The sequence below is a fragment of the Periophthalmus magnuspinnatus genome, chromosome 1 (assembly GCF_009829125.3).
Source record: "Periophthalmus magnuspinnatus isolate fPerMag1 chromosome 1, fPerMag1.2.pri, whole genome shotgun sequence".
Classification (NCBI taxonomy): domain Eukaryota; kingdom Metazoa; phylum Chordata; class Actinopteri; order Gobiiformes; family Gobiidae; genus Periophthalmus; species Periophthalmus magnuspinnatus.
In genome coordinates this window covers 29,341,553-29,359,158 of record NC_047126.1, presented here as the reverse complement: position 1 = coordinate 29,359,158, position 17,606 = coordinate 29,341,553, and the positions used below count along the sequence as shown (strand labels likewise).

The following is a 17,606-nucleotide window of genomic DNA, read 5'->3' as shown; positions in this document are numbered from 1 at the left end:
ATCAATAACGTCACCCTAGACCCAGCACATAGGTTATATACCTCTGTGTAAAATGATGAGTGCCAAGTTCAGACATGATGGCAGATCCACAAAACCATGATCCAAAACCTTTTTTATGTAACAACTCGAACCACAAAGAGTCAACCAACACACAAAACCGAAATGGACTAGCTCGGATGTCAATAAGCATTTTTGCATGTGCTAGCTAAAATAACAATAATATGTTGTGATTTTTCATGATCACTAATGAAATGCTTACAGAGACAGAAAGGGAGTTTAAAAACTAAAACATATCAAATTTTTGTATGGAAAAGATCTTTATCCATGGAGAAAAGTGACACGAATGAACATGCCATGTTACAGATCAGATCTGTGGAGAGGCAAGCCAGCTTACAGTAAGAATGCCTGCTTTTCCAAGATATTATTTTGAGCAATAAAAACACCTGTTTTTGAAGATAGATGTTGCCATACTGTGGAACATTCAAGGTGGATGACTACCAGTAAAGTCACATAATGGAATGTCAAGTCTCCCCTAGTTGGAATGTTCTACCATAAATTACGTTTTTTCCCCTGTAAAATATTTTTGACTAAATAAAGGATTTTAATAAAGAAGTTAAATCAGTGCCTCAGATCTTCTGTTTTTTCCAGTCTACTTACCTCCTCGATCCCCAAACAGCACCTGTCCGACAACATTTGACCCACTGATGCATTCAAACTTTATGTTTTTTATAAAAAAAAAAAAAAAAATCTTTTTTTTGCTCTATAGAAAGAAAAATGGTAGAGTGGTGCAGCTTCTGATTAGCGCAGGAATGCTCGACCTTTCTCTCCAGGCTTCTCTGATCCTGTCTGGGAGCTAACACAGGGATGAGCTCAGGGCTAGCTACTCTTTGTACTAGCGCAACACAGACAGAAGAGGGATTTTAAAAGACGTTTCTAGTGAAAAGTACTGGCTCAGACTTCTATCTCCGCAACTCGCAGTCTCTACAAGTTTGGGTGGGCAGGAAATCAGCTCTGATCCACCATTTTATGATTCACAGCTGTCCGGTAGTGAGAAGTAAGGCATGGTGGCAGAGTGGTAACCCTTTTGGATATGGCTGGAGGCAAACTGCGACTGTATTTAGGGAGAAGAGGAGAAATGAGGCGCGACGAGGAAGATGACGGAGAAGATAAATCATGCCACGCTCCAAAAAGAGTTATTGCCCGATGATATAGCGACTCGGGAGCGCATTAGTGTGTGACCGGGCAGATTCGGTTACATCTATTCCACACAGAAGTCAGTAACATTTGCTGTTATTAAAGATCGCTCGATATTTTTCATGGCTGATGCCGATACCAATTGTTTAGAATCCAGAGAAACCAAAGTCCGATATTTTTGAGGTGATATGTGGAGCGGATGTTGGTATTTTTCCCCAAATGATTTGATTTTAGTACAAACTCAACCACGACCTTGATTTACTACAAACTGGATATGACAGCTGTGTATAGTTGAATTTTTGCAGTACCCTCTATGGATTTAAGTGTTCAAATAAAGCTCTATGCATATATTCATTATGCATATTTAACCAGCTGGTTGTGCCAAACAAAATGTCGGCCTCTGCTGGAGATTTAAGGACGATAGCCGATACACCAAAAAAGTGCAAATATTGGAAAAATCTGTCTACCTCTAGCTGTTTTGGTTTTTTGTTTTTTTTTACAATGCATGTCTGAGTGAAGAGACGAAGAAAACATTTACGAGCAGAGGCAATTAATATACGAAATCTAGAAAATATTGTGTACAGTGGTCTAGAGTCAAACTAGTCAAGAGTTTGTTGCAATGTGTTATTTATGTTGTCAAGTTAAGGCAATAGTCCCTGTAGGTACATCACATAGTAACAAGCATGCATTACCTGTGGCGCACCTCAAGGATCTATCTTAGGGCCAAGTTTAATTGATATACTTTTCATTTGTTTGGTTAATTTCAGATGTGTTGGGTTAATATGACATCATAGAAAAAAAACGAAAAAAAAAAACACTACTATTGACATGTTTCACTACATTTGCAATTACTATACATAACTAAAGGAAATCATTTTTTTAATCATTCCTAGTTGAGGTAACAAATCACAAATCCATAACCCCCCCCCCCCCACCCCCCCCCAAAAAAAAAGAAAAAAAAGTAAATGGTAAAAGGTTAGCTATGTACATTTATATATACAGTCTATGTATGGCACTATGGCTTTATCATTAATTTGTATTGCTGTATTTTAGACATAATACTATTATTCCCAAATTAACCTATAATCTCAGAATTCACTAATTTAGAACTGAAAAGTATTAAAATAACAGACTTCGTGTTCTTGGCTATACTAAGACCTTTCATCATCTTTCTACTGCAGCAAAACATTGCATTTTAACACCTGTAGGTATTTTAATAGTAACATATATATTGTACATGCTTATCAAACACTATTACTCTATTCTTTTCTATTTTATATTTTGACCCACTCCTCTGTAGCCCTGGCCCCACATGCGTTGCTCTAAACATGGAAAGATTTACAAGTGAACAATGCCAGGCTGACACCGCAGTGACATATGGTGCGAGTATTCATAAAGGACTATAAGGTAAACAAGATGAATCTCCCTCCAATGTCAATAACATTTACTCCGCCAACTCACGGCCACCTGTCTCCCGAACAAATCAGCCCTGAGATTTACGGCCCCCTGCTGGTCAGTGCTTCCTCTGCTCCAACATGATGAACCATATGTGGGATTGTGCACAGTGGAGACATTCTGGGTTATGCAATTGTAAGTGACGTAGAGGGCTGTCCGTATGCTGTAACTAGATCACTATCTACACAGGCTCATGGAAACTGGAAAGTGTTTTATCATGATTTTTTAATCCTCGTATCTCCTCTCATACCTATACTCTTATATCCAACAGGTCACATAGACAGCATGGATGGAACAGTACACAATTGATTAATAGAGATATTTGGAATTTGATCCCATTCAGCAATTTTTTCGAGGTCGATATCCGATACGAGTTATCAGATTGATACATCCCTAGTATGTACAGTATGTATGCACAGTATGCATGCACAGTATGCATGTACAGTGTGTATGTACAGTGTGTATGTACAGTGTGTATGTACAGTGTGTATGTACAGTGTGTATGTACAGTGTGTATGTACAGTGTGTATATACAGTGTGTATGTACAGTGTGTATGTACAGTATGTATGTACAGTATGTATGTACAGTATGTATGTACAGTGTGTATGTACAGTGTGTATGTACAGTGTGTATGTACAGTGTGTATGTACAGTATGTATGTACAGTGTGTATGTACAGTGTGTATGTACAGTGTGTATGTACAGTATGTAGCATTGTAATGATGTAATATTTTGTGTTCAGTTCAGAGTTGACTCCTTTTGTTGTTCTTGTTACTGTTTTTGTTAATGTGGCTGCTTTTATGTGACACTTTGTTGCTATGCCGACAGGTTCACATGAAGTTTGTATTGGTCAGTCCCTGGTCTGTTTTGGAGACTGGTTCTAGTGAGTTGAGACTGCTGTTGTTTTGCTCTTATTTTGGTGTGGGTTGTGGCCTACAGTAGCCCTTGTGTTCAGAAAATAAACGACCAGAAGAAATTTGGCGTGTTTCCTTACACCAGAACCTTACAGCATATATATGATGATTGTATTTGGCATATATATTGTATATATTCATATAATTTTCAGTGTTGAATGCATAAGCATTTATATATAGTCCACTGACAATTGACAAAGATGTACTAGCCAAGTTTAAACTTTACAGTAATGTAAGAGAATCATGGAGTGAAAAGATACTGGAAGATGTGGTGTCTATAAATACACTCAGTAAAAGACATGATTTATGTTCGTGTTTTGATTTACATGTTCCAACTGAATTGTGTCTGGATTTATATGCTGCAGCCTGTAATGTTCAAAGTATTTACGAGGGGAGATGGTAATTTATAGTCATTTCTCAGGCAACGACAAGAGGGATGTGTTACTCGGGTCCAGCATTGCATAGTAGCCTACAGGCCATGGGGGGACGCTTAGCTTAAGTCTGATGACACAATATGAGACTGCCTTTGTGTCCCAGGGCAAGACACTTCACCAACAATGTCGCATTAGTAACTGGTACTATCAGGATGGTCATCTGACAGAAAAGGAAAAAAAGAGACAAATAGTTTAATGGGAGATATGATATCACTGCCTTTAATATTAGCCGAAAGTCCTGTATTTTGCATTATTTTGCCTTGAAATTAGATTTGGACACTTACACAATAAAATAATAGATTTATAGATGGATGTGAAAGAAATACAATCAAGCAAATCATAATTTCTGAGCACACAAAAAAGTCACAGCAGAGAGAAGCTGAGTAAACACAGCTAGTTATTGCGAGCTTAGAAGCGCTTCCTGGATTCCCACCCAATGACATCATCCAGTGTGAAACAAGGCATTTTGAGTTGTTTAAATGAAACCAAACATAGCATGACAGCATCACTTCTGTTTTAGAAGAGAAAGCATTAAAATAAAATAAAAAGCATTTAGCATAATATAGGACTTCTAATATGCCTAATAAACTGCTGCGATGGCTAATGCTAACAGCCTAAATTATTAAACAAACCATTGCTAGCACTATGCAGATTGTACTAGGCTTTTTACAGTTTGTCTTCAGGTAATGTAGAGGGGAAAAGGGCAGTGTTTGAAAAAAGTATACCCTACTGCTCCTCTTCAAGGTGATTGTGGAGACATGACACAGCAGAGTCTAACATCTGCCGAATAACCCAATAATTCATGTTTCACATCAGCATTCGAGACATGTCCTGGGCTGGAAACAACAAAACGGACCAAGGACTCGGAGAGAGGGGAGAGGAAGAGGAAGAAGAGAGAGACGGCAGAGGAGAGACAAGAGCGAGGCGTGGGGTAGACTTCTAAACTACTACATTTATACTTTGAAGTGGCAAATCCTTATATTAATTTTATAATACGCAGAACGCTAATCGAGTACTAACGAGGTCTTTGTATGTTTTAGTGCACAAGGCCTCTTAAGAGTTTATAGAAATCCTCCCAAATAAAGTATTTATGATGTCGTAAATATAAGCGTCAGTTACAGATGATGTCAACAATAAATTAGAATTGGATTTGCATTGTGCTTTGCCAAATACTCAAAGGAAGCACTTTAAATCTCTTTCTTAAAGGGGATGCACTAGATTATTTCCCATGCACAATTTGTCTTGCCCCAGTTCAGATATATTACAGCTCTTGAGGTCAAAATATGTCGGCTGGGTGCTGTCTCCATTTAATTAGAAAGTGTTTTATTGTGCAATATCAGGAGGTGCCCCTTAGCATGCTTGTTGCTGTTAGTAAAACTCCACGTTGTTTTCAGCGCTTTGAATAAATAGGATGGTCAGAAAGCATAAGGTAAATGAGGAATAACTTTGGAGCACTGCACACTGTTTAAAATGAACTACAGTTGTGTTTTTTCACGTTTTTAAGACCTTACAGCACCTTCATGTGACCTCAACTGCCCTGACGCATGAAAAAGTGGCAATTACTCCGCACCAACGGCCTGTTAAACCATCAAGACCGTACACTTTTCCCATACAAAAACGTGTCGTGTTGAGCTTATCTCCCAGAGTTGAAATAGGAGTGATTGACAGGTGGATTAGCCAATCAGAGAAACTTCTGCAGAATCAATGGGCAAAACACTAAACACTTTTAATTTGTGAGAGAAGTTCGATTTTGTTCTAAATGATAGATGACCAGTGAGCTTGCCCTTTCCCATGTGTCACAGAAATAAACAAAGTTGATTGGACAGCACTGTCTGAGGAGCAGTAGTGACCAGATTGCAAATTCTATTCAGAGGATTTCAGTCTGAATGCCAGGCAATCTTTAACTGTCTCCAATCATACTGACACTTTCACACGGCCAATAAGCGAGAATTGAACCTCCAGCTGTCTGGATAGTGGGGAATAACCTATGGGCAAAAGTGACAAAAACAGTTTCATATTGTTCAGTAGTTTTTTGACAGTTAAAAACCTCTCAGTACATTGTAGTTCTTACAGTCAAAGGTGGGTAGTACTGTTTATTTACTGTTTACATTTCTGTGAGTAACTTTTTTTTAAGAAATTGTACTTCTCAGAGCCCTTTTCAAACACCTCTTCTTAGTTGGTAGTATTTAGTTTGAAGTAACAGTACTCTTCCATTTTAAAAAAAAGAATTTCTAAGTCTGTCCTTTGAAAATGCCAGATTTTGTGCATTATTTATGATTTTGTCCTTGTGATAACTTCAAATTATAAATCAGGTACTACATCCTGACAGTTACTCTTGGCATAGGTTCAATTCAATTATTTGATATTAATTTGATGTATATCTCATCCAGAGGTGGTTAGAGTAGCCAAAAAGTTTACTCAAGTAAGAGTATCGTTACTTCAAAATAATATTACTCAAGTGGAAGTACAAAGCAGAGGTCCATCCAGGACATTACTCAGGTAAGAGATTTGTCAGATTTATACTTATAAGGACAAAATAATAGAGAAATCTGGTACCATCTGGTAATAATAGACATAAAAATGAGAACTAAATTATATGTGAAAGAGCGGCACAAGAAACGCAAATGTTCAAATCATTTCACATTCACAACATAAAAAGTGCAGCACTTATAGACTATAGACCAAAACTTTTACTCAAGTCTGAGTACTGTTACTTCAAGAAAAATATGACTTAAGTAGGAGCAAAAGTACGCTGTAAGAACAGTACTCTGAAAAGTACAAGTTCTTTAAAAAGTTACTCGAGTAAATGTATCTGAGTACCACCTCTAAAATGTCGATCTCTAAAAAAGTATTTGAATAATAATAATAAGTATGGCAAATCATAGTTTAATGCAGGGGAGCTGTGTATTTGGAGCACTCGAAACCTTAATGACAGTTTTACTAAATGTGTCTGGACTGAGCACAAAGAAAATAAAGTCTTTTGTGCAATATTTTTGATTACATCTTTGGAACATTTTACTGGCAGAAGATAGGATTGTTGAGAGCAATCTTGCAAGACTTTGTATAAATATTGCAATTATTCAATCCACTCCAAAAACTCCAAAACTCCCAACCTAACATTTATGCCAAAGGGTGACATGTTACCAAGTGTCAGATGTAGAAACAAATACTACTTCAGAGTGCAGTGTTTTATCAAAGTAAAATTAAATACACATATTATACCTGTGTAATCTTGCAATGAAAAGAATAAGTGGGATTTTTTTAAATTCCAAATGATGTTAAGTGAACTTTTACTATTTTGGAATAATGTTACAGGATGGCATAGGAACAGCTCCTTCTTTCCGTGAATACTCATAATTATAAGGTAAAACAACTAATACATACTTAATACAAATCCCAAAAAGGCCAAAATTATTTAAAAGGTTTTTTATTTTTCATATTGAGCTTAAGGTTAAAGAGGCGGTATTATGCAAAATCGAGTTTATGGAGCTTTCTACCCTGTTATAAGCCCTCCTTCCTCATCAGAAACATGCCTGAAGAGGTTTTAGATGTCATCCATGAATGTTTAGGTAATCTAGCAATCTCTCCCAGGCCCTATTTGAACCCCTATTACAGTTAGCAGTACGATCCTATCCAAAGTTCAGCCCACAACCCTACGTCACCCATACTTTCGCACAGCTATTACATAAATGTAAATATATATACAAAAGCATGACACAAAACACTACACTACAGCTTCACAAACCTGATGTGATGTGCAATAGTTTCATTTCACGCTAATTGTAATATGATAGCGCTCTGAAGGGGGAGTGAAACTTATAAAACATCTTAATACAGTTATGGTCTTCAGTGAATTTTAACTGCCTACTATATGCATTTTATTAGATATTTCATACTAGTAGTAAAGTGTTGACTGTTACTTACTTGGAGTTGTTGCCAGAGCTGAGGCTACAGGACAGGGAGGTGTGGTCGCTCTTGTCGGTGGGGGTCTCGGAGGCGGAGGCAGACGAGGACTGAGAGGACATGGACTCATTACTGCCCATGGACGTCTCATCGGAGGCTAGACCGGCCACCGCGTTGTCTGTCACTGGGGACACTATAGGACAAGGAAAACAACATGGAGTTTAGGAATAGAGATTGACCGATATGATTTTTTTTCATGGATGATGCTGATACCAATTGTTTTAGGCCAATATATCGGGCAGTTTTGATCATTTCTACCCAAGTTATATGGTTTGAAATGGCACCAAACCTATTCATGACTTTATTTCACTGCAAACCCATCAGAGAGCAGTGTAGTCACATTTTGAGCCGTACCACCTTAATTAAAATGTTCAAATTAAGCTAAGGGTCTGTCCTTTAGTCAGGTGGTCCACTGAAACATATTGGCTCATGTTGGAGATTTAAAGCAGATAGCCATATGCTAAAAGTCTATCTCTATTTAGAAATATGTTATTTAGGGCTGGAGTCGCCTAAAGAAATTCTTGTTCTACTAAAGACATGTCCTGCCGATCAATTAATCGCCTAAAAGCGGGTGTGGCGAGCGCTCTCAAAACTGTTTCATACATCTGTTTATCTGCTGAACTGCCCTCATACGACTACAACTGCAAAAACAACTATTTATTCAGGAAAGTAGTATTGTAATGTATTTGTATTGATAAAAAAGCAAGTTAAACGCAAGATTCAGTACCAAATCTTCAGTTAAATCACTGCATACCTCTTCCTTTCTGCTGTTTTCCCATATAAATCTTTATAATCTCAATAGACTGACTGGTTGACTCAGGCCTGTGCTCGTCTCTTAACTGTTCCAGTCTGAATTGAGTTGTACACATCAATCTGGCCTAAACCCATTTAGTGATAACCCAGTATACATCACACTTCATAGTAACACTGGTTATTTCCTTTCAGAGGAGCACAATACTTGACCTAGTTCTGGTGAGTGATGAGAGCTCATTGCCTGATAAAACACATGTGAATAATTTATCAATAGATAAGGCAAGGCGCGTCAACAAGGCAGCGCATACATCAAACCACTGTTGGAGCAGGCAGCACTTATGTCGAGGTGTGGATCGTTCAGAATAATACTGCAGACACACCAGACCCTGGGAGAGGACTACTGAGGAAAGACAAACACTCTGGAAATGATGGGAGGTTGAGGAAAAACAAAAAAAACAAAAACAAACTGTATTATTAAGATATATTTGAGAGAAAGATGTGGAATTTTAAGTTAACATAAACTTGAGTGGTGAATGGGCAGTTTAATCTACACAAATGCACTGTACATATTTATAATTTGTTACTCACAGATATAGCAGCTGTACAGTTACTCAAATTTGTATCAGTTATGTCTACTTGTGAGTGATATGCTTGTTTGTTTTTTTAATTAGGCATTGATCAAAATTTGGATGAAAAAATGTTGCCAATTTTCGTTTAAAGGGCCCGTATTATGTTATAATGTTGTTTCTGCCTCAAAAACATGTGTGAATGAAACAAACATAACACCAGGTCTGTTTTTGATGAGGTAACAACATTCCAACATGGCTTAAAACTCTCAATTTTGCGTAATACGGGACCTTTAAATAAATTAAATTCACCTGGAATGTTCCACACAATGCCATTGAACTTATCTATCTCCATGGAGACCTAAAATGTTAATTATGTTGAATAAATGCAAAATAGATAAGCCATACTGTAGAATTTTCCAAGCAAAGCAATAACATCTCCATAACAACAAGCAAAAAAGCTACATAGAGCACCTTTAACAACATAAACTACTTCATTGTTGATACTTTGCAGTGACATTGTGCTGGGGGTGTTTTACATTTACGTCTATGGTGGAATGTTTAGCAGCCACGCACACACATTAGCAAACACCGCCAAAAAGCTATAAGATTCAAGAAAAAATAAAAAATGGATTTAATAAACACATCTGCAGGAGTCTGATCAATCCGAGCTTTCATGGTCATGTTTAAGTGTTTGAGTTTCAACAAAAACATGAGAGTAAGTAATTGAAAAACTGTTGGCTAATGCTAGCTAGCCTGTGACTGTGGTATTATTTGAGAGCGACTTGTTTAAACAGCACAATTCATCTCACTTGATGTAGTTCCAACTGAGTCAGCTCTTTCTGGTCAGATTGTGCTAAAATAAAGTTCAGATTAAAGTCTAATAGAGCTTCAGACAGAGCAGTGCCTACAGTTAGCATCGCACCTCCAGGGAATTCTGATGGCGCCAGCTGCAAAACATCAATATATATTTGTATTCCTTACCATTCTGGATGTCTAGGACCTGTGGGTTGTAGACTGCCAGCGGCCTGCTCTGTCGGCTCTGCTTCTTGGAGTGCCTCGTGGGAGCGGTGAACACGGGCTGCGCAGGTGAGGGAGGGCACGAGGCCGGGGCATCTGCAAAAATCTGAATACACAACAGAGCAGTCAGTCCCCATAAAGTATTTAGAAAGTATCGTAAAGTTTTAAAGACCCTGTACACTATTTCTTCCCATGTATTTGAGAAACTAAAATCGTCTTTCCCCAGTACAGATGTATGGTAAAGGATGTTCTTGAGGTCAAATATGCGTTTTAGTGTGATAATCAGGAAGTGCACATTAGCATGCTTGGTGTTGTATACTCCTCGCAAGCTTATAACCTCATCCTGTTGAATAATTAGGATGTGAGGAACGCATGTGAGGAATAACGCATGACCACTGCAGATCGTGTAACATGAACTACCGGTAGTTGCGTTTTTCAGGTTTTTTTAGACAGTGAAAATCAGGTACAGTGTTTTTAACGCAGCCTAGACTCCTGTAGCGTGTCCTCCGATGACCCCTCTACTGCTAAGGGATTGGAAGGAGAAAGGGATAGAGAGAAAAGAGCATTGGTAGGCAGCCATGACCCGTGCCGCAGTGGGATAACACATTGATTGCGCCTTAAAACTGCATTTAAAGGGGATTGTATTTGAGACTAAGCAAACAAAGGAGCATTTCTATTTAAAGGCACCGTGTCCAGCTTAAAGGGCTGGTTTTGTCCAATATGGCGGTTCAGTGTGGCTCGGTTTAGAAAGGCAGCGTGTTGGTATAGTCGGTTTTTTAACTGTGGATGGAGAATAAAGTCAGTAAAATGATTATTTGTGAAGTTTAGAAAATCGTTTCCAGTCAAAAGTTCAGACACATCTTCTCATTTAATGTGTTTTTTTTATGTTGACTATTTTCTACATTATAAATACAGACTGAAAACATCAAACATATCAAGAAAAAACTACAAAATGATGTAGCAAACAAAATAATATTAAATAACTAAATATGTTTTATATTTAACGTGCATCAGGTTTCTCAAGTTGTTGTGAATAGTTTTTTAATCATGTTTTTGTATATTTATAGAGAATCGTTGTGTGGGAGCGTAGATGATGTAGGCTTGAGCACTGCAGAGAATATTACAGCTAACCGTAAGGAGGGTTCGAACCATAGACTATATATAAAAGGACATAGTTAACCTCCTAGCCGCCGTGTTCCAAATAGGAAGTGAGCATGGGCTTTCTGTAACTGCTTCTGTCAAACTTGTCATTTTGGTCTTAAAATATTCATATTATCTCGCTCTACATGATCCTGGTGATTTTATTTGCTGTTGTGTCTGTAAATCAAAATAGGAACATTAATAAGAGACAAATCAGCGGCCTTCTTTTCCTGAGGCTGCTCCCGCTAGCGTAAGCAGCAGGTTTGATTGACAGTGTTGCTAAGTGCCCGCTCTCTGCTAAACCAGCGGTGTGGGCGTGACCTTCAACAGCTTCGCTCCAGATTGGCTCTTTGGTTGCTATGATACTCGTGGTTGGAATTCCTAATTTGGAACTCGGCTCCACATTTGCCACTATAACCGCTCGCCTTGATGAGCTTCATTTGACTGGAGCTGAACGCTGTGGGTGACGTCAAACCCACTTAATCCACTTCTTTAAACAGTCTATGGTTCGAACAGTGTCCTGAAAAGATCGCTAAATTACTCAAACATGCATGGAAAATTTCATCAGGCATGTTTTTGATGAGGAAACAACCTTAAAACAAGGTAAAAAGCTAAACAAAAAAAATCGATTTCACACCATACCCCTCTTTAACATGAGTAAGCGTGGTCATAAAGGAGCTTATAACTGCATGAAAAAAGCAACGTCCAAAAACTAGATTACTGTGTTTTATTGTTATTGGCAAAACTTCAGAAATAAAGTTGTTATCACAGATATATACTAAGTAAAGGGAATTCTACTGATGAAACAAAGACAAATTTCATTGAGCAAACAAGCTTCTTCTAGTTTTATTGCTCTTTTTATTACTATGACGTGCTAGCATCAACTTGTGAGCTTGGATAATAAACTTACCTCAAAGGTTTTAAGATCATGCAGCTAACCCCGAATTTACACCAAAGCAGTAACAGAGCGCAAGTGTTTGGTGTACACCGAGGCTATATGCAAAATATACACAACATACACAAAACAGAACAGCAATTATGGTGCATAAATTGGAAAAAATCTGATTACTTGTGAACTTCTGTTAATCCTGTGTGTGTGTTTTTGTTTTTTTGCATTGACGCTTGCTTAAAAATGAGTTTGGATACTAGTTTTAGCATTGATTAGCATCTGATTTTTGATACGTTTGACTCCCGTAACCGCTAGTGTTGTCGCAGTGCTAAAATTTCAAACTCGATTTCGATACTGTAGATTTGATACTCAATACTGATTCCGATACCACAATGATAATTTAAAAAAAAAAAACACTCTTTAGACAATAGACATTAAACCGTAGTACTTTCTTTTGCCATGTAGTCCTATATTTGTGCAATCCCTCAGTCGTCCACTAGGTTCCATAGTGGTCCATGGGTGTGTACTAGTCTTCGTGTCTTATACTTCTTCTGATACAGCTCAAGATCCTTCTAAAGTCATTCAGGATCGGTTCAATTCTGTCCTGTGAACGTGACTTTTAGCATCGATACCCAAATGCTAAAATGAGTATCCAGTTTCGCTACTAGTTTTCTCATCATTTAGTATCTGATCTTGGATACTTTTGACAACCCTAACCACGTCCAACAAAAAACTACAAAATTATGATCTGTACCCTACACCTTTCGCACCACTTTTTACACCCACAAAACCACACTGCTCCGGCTTAAACCCCCACGCATGCAGTGAAAACCGGCCTTAAGTTGTTGGAGCTACTGAACTCTCCTCCTCTCGGACTGCGGAGAGAAGGGCCCGACTGCTGTTTACTACCACGCGTGTTTACATACAACCTCAGATGCCGGGTTAAAAGGGAACTGGGGCTTGCTGAGGAGTGGAAATCTCAGCAGACGCAGCCTTAAAAACGGATCAAGGAGGGAGGGAGGAGGAGAGGAGGGAAGGGGAGAGAAAGCGAGAAAGTTTGGGAGATAGAAAAAAAGTGCGATATCAGATATGGTTTGCTCTCTTCTCTCGCGCTCTCCCTCTCTCCTGGATCTCTGGTGGCTGGGCTCTGCAGATGGAGGATGAATGTAAAGCAGAGTCTACTAGCGGTATCGGGGGTATCAGCAGTCTGCGCTGGGACCTGGGATGGGAGGGAAGTTAATGCCTGTCTGACTGTCTGCTCAACTTTCAGCAAGGAGAGTAGAGCTGCTACTATGGTATTGTCAGGGCTGTACTTGCTCCAAAATGCTCCACTGCATTCCATCACAACACATTTTATCATATAGAAAGAGTGTATAAGAATTAACGTTGTCATGATGCTGAAATTTCAAACTCTACTTTGATACTAAGGAACAGACGCAATGCTCCACGATTTCGATACGACGATGATAATAAAGCACTCTTTAGACTATAGAATGTCATTTTTGATATTAAATAGTAGTACTTTCTATGTCTCGTATAATAGTCTATAAATTGTATACTAGTCTATGTGTCTTATACTTATGCTCAAAATCATTCTAAAGATATTCAGGAAAGGGACTTGCGGGACTTTTTAGTATTGATACTTGCTCGAAACTGGTTTTAGTATCGATTAGTATCTGATTTGCGACACTAATAGGAATTGTAGGCGCATAATCGAATGTGCGATAGTCAAAATATATTAAGTCAAAGTGCAGCCCTCTGTTTTGCTACTTTGAAAATGTAGTTCTGCTAGATTGATAAAATTCTAATTTCTTTGAAGTCTGAAATACAGTATGAAGTTGTTAAAGGTGCTCCATGTAACTTATCATCATGGAGATATTAATTTGATAAGAATGTTCCACAGTATGTTATTAAACTTATCTAACACCATGGAGACCAGCAGGTGGCACCACCAAGTCAAGTTACACGTTAGATCTGAGGAGAAGTGACACACTCAAAGTAAGAATGCTTTTCAAGGTAATTTTGAGCGGGAAATTTATGAAAATCAAGATAGATATGTTTAATGCCATACTGTGGACCATTCAAGTCAAAGCAATAACATCTCCATGGTGACAAAGTTACATAGTGCACCTTTAAGTTGTGTTTTGCTTCTATCTGCACACTCAGTGCAGTGGCGCTTAAGTGGCTCTAGTGCATGCTGTTGTTGTGTCCTTGGGCAAGACACTTTTCCCACCTTTGCTAGTATGAAAGTGCCAACAAGAGCCGTCTGTTTATTTGGAGACTGAATCAAATACATTTAAAGTGGAACTAAACCCTAAATCCATATTTTTTCACTACTAAACTATGTATAAGGTGTTTTAATGGCATCATCTACTGTGGCAAGTCATTGTTTTGGCAACTTTAGTGCAAACTAGGTAAATCTGTTGCCTCCAGGACGTATGCAAGTTCCAGTAGTTGATGACATCACGAGAAACTGCACTGATAAGGGGAAGTTTGAATACTTGTTGGGCCAATCACAGTTCCTTATATCTCTAGACCCCGCCCCACCTCCCTCACTCTCTTTAGTCCTCCAGGCATCGCTCAGTTTAGCAGCTCTATTTGAAATGTGGTTGTGGTCCGAGTTTATATTTAGATTTAAATTTAATTATAAATAAGACAGAAGAATGATTGTATATGTCAATGCTTGAGTAAACTGGCTGCAGAGTTTATGAAAACAGAGCTTTGAGAGTACAGTAATAGAATTCATTTATAGTGAATTTATATAAAAATTTAATTTACAAGTTGGACCGATGTGTGAGAAGGAAATGAAAACAGCATGCAGAATTTGTATGTCTTAATAAAACTACAGTTTTATTGACAGTAAAACAAACAATTATTAAAAACTATTAGACTTAGCTTTGTGCTTTAAAGCAGTGGAATTGAAATTTCTTGGCAACATTTTTCAAAAATGATTATTAAAAAAGTATAAAAACACATAATTGAAACAGTGCAATCAAAAGATAATATATTTTATAAAAGTAAAAGTTGGAGTGAGCATTTTGGCAAATGAAGAAGATTACAATGTCAAAGTACAAAAACGGGGAGTTTGTGCACAGGAAATCAGTGTTTGGGCTCAGGAACACATCCAGAGGTCATAATCTGTGAACACAGTTTGTACAAATGATGTTAAAGTTATAGCATTTACAAAAGTATAATGGGCATTGTATACAACAGTAGCAAGTTAGTTCCAATCATAGGGACAGTCTGCGAGACCATTTCCACTCTAATGTAATGTCTCTGAGATGAACATCAGTAAATACAAACACATCAGACAGTGGACAGGGAGATGACAACATGTTAAACACTTTACATTAGCACCGAGACACAAAGATGTACCTTTGTAAAGGCAGATGTGCCTCTGGGGAAGTTTTCCTCGTATGTGTAAACTGTTGAACATGTTGTCAATGACAAAGCCACAGCTCCCTGACCACGGCCTGATCTGTCAGTGTTTATTGATTTTAGTGCAACTGTGCAAAAACCTCACAGACATTAGAGGTTGTGCAGACTGTCCCTCTGATTAGAACTCTCCGGCTCCCGTTGTGTACAGAGCCTATTCATGATGATGATAGCACGTCTGACTTCTCTGGGACTATACACTGTCCCAACTTTTCAGAATCGGGTGTCTCATCTGCCAAGTAGTTTGACCAAGCCGTTGTTGTGTCAAATGTTAAATAAATGTATGTAATATTCAATTAGGTTTCAGATGAAGTGCACCATTTTTCCTGTGATCAATCCAAATGTTCATGGTCCTGTGGAACTGTGAACAATAGTTATGATCAGACTAATATTAATAAAAGACAACACCTTTATTATGTCAAATGAAGGCCGTCAGAAATATGCCTTCCTTTCCTGCATTTTAAATGAAATTTGGTATTGATGACATTGGATTTGGCTTTAGAACAACTACTTACTTTCCACAAGCTGCCATTTAAAGTGACAGTACGTAACTTTCTGAAAGTGGCAAGTCATCTGCGTGAATCCATGGCAACAGAAAGTTAAAACCATACTTATGAAAACATATCTGTTTAAATGGAGAATGTTCATATGTCATACTGTGGAAAATTATAGCCAAAGGAACATTTCCATGGAAACAAGCATGTATGTTACTGTGAGTGGACTTGAGATACAAGTTCAATCACAGTAACACACATTTTTCAGGACTAAAAAAAGGGGTGAGATTTAATAAGGTTTCTTCTTCACACTCCTGTTTGAGCCTAAATAAGGAAAAATTATGTGAAATATGCATAAAGTGTACTGAGTGCATGTATACTTGCTTATTGTGTGCATTAATTTGCTCGAAATAAATAAAATAATAAAAAATAAATAATAAAACTATGACAAAAATAAATAATAAAACTATGATAAATATCTTATATCTTTAAGAGCAATCTCACCAAACCAAGTAATAATTAAAAAAAACACATGAAAACCTGTCACAGGCGCTATAACATATTTTTTCCTAATCACTTTCTATTAACATGTTTCTTTGGGTACAGTATCATTTAAACAACAGCTAAATATATTAAAAATGTGGTTTCAATCTCTATCTGCTCATCGTGTGGCGCTGCTCCAAACAGATTAGAAAACTCATCTCAAACCCTCTTCCTCTTTTGGCACACAGAGTGATCCCTGTGTGAGGACTGGCACCGATTAATCACATTTGGAGATTACAGGTTATGAAACAAATAAATGCATTCGAGCAGCCAAAGGACTTTATGAATATTAAAGGAGGCGCACTTACAATCTAGTGTTTAATCAACCTAGACAGAGCCATGCTAGCAGGTGTGTGCAAGACTGTGTAAGCACAAAGGGCTCCCCCTATTGGCCACTAGCAGAAGTGAAAAAGTACTGTGTCCCTATGATGATGTTGAATATTAAATTGAATGCTCACATATTATTATCAGCTTTATAGATTTTAATCACTAGTTTAAAGTGTTAAAAATCAAATTGAACTTAATGCAGACTTCCCTTCAACAATTGTAGAAAAACTATACAAAATAATAAATGGTCACAGTGTTTTTTACATCAAGGAACCACTCACCCAGTCACACAAACATTCACACTCAAATGTACGCAGACACTGGAGGCGAGGTGGGTTAAGTGACTTGCCCAAGGATACAACAGCAGTATTTATCTGTAGGTGCTGAAACTGCACCGCCAACCTGTGGATCTGACAGCTACCTGCAATGTTTATGCTGAGAGTGGGATTTGAATTGGCGACTTTCAGATCAGAGGACAC

The 17,606-nt window shown here is 37.9% G+C and overlaps 1 protein-coding gene across 1 annotated transcript in view; it reads right to left on the bottom strand.

Moving 5' to 3' along the window:
• arhgap10 (Rho GTPase activating protein 10) overlaps window positions 1-17,606 on the bottom strand; it is a 95,977-nt gene that overhangs the window by 14,945 nt on the left and 63,426 nt on the right. Inside the window, exons 19-20 of the mRNA XM_033968437.2 lie at window positions 10,264-10,405; window positions 7,922-8,093 (exon numbers count right to left, since the gene is read on the bottom strand). Of these exons, the coding sequence (XP_033824328.1) occupies window positions 7,922-8,093; window positions 10,264-10,405 (314 nt within the window). The remainder of the gene's footprint in view (window positions 1-7,921; window positions 8,094-10,263; window positions 10,406-17,606) is intronic.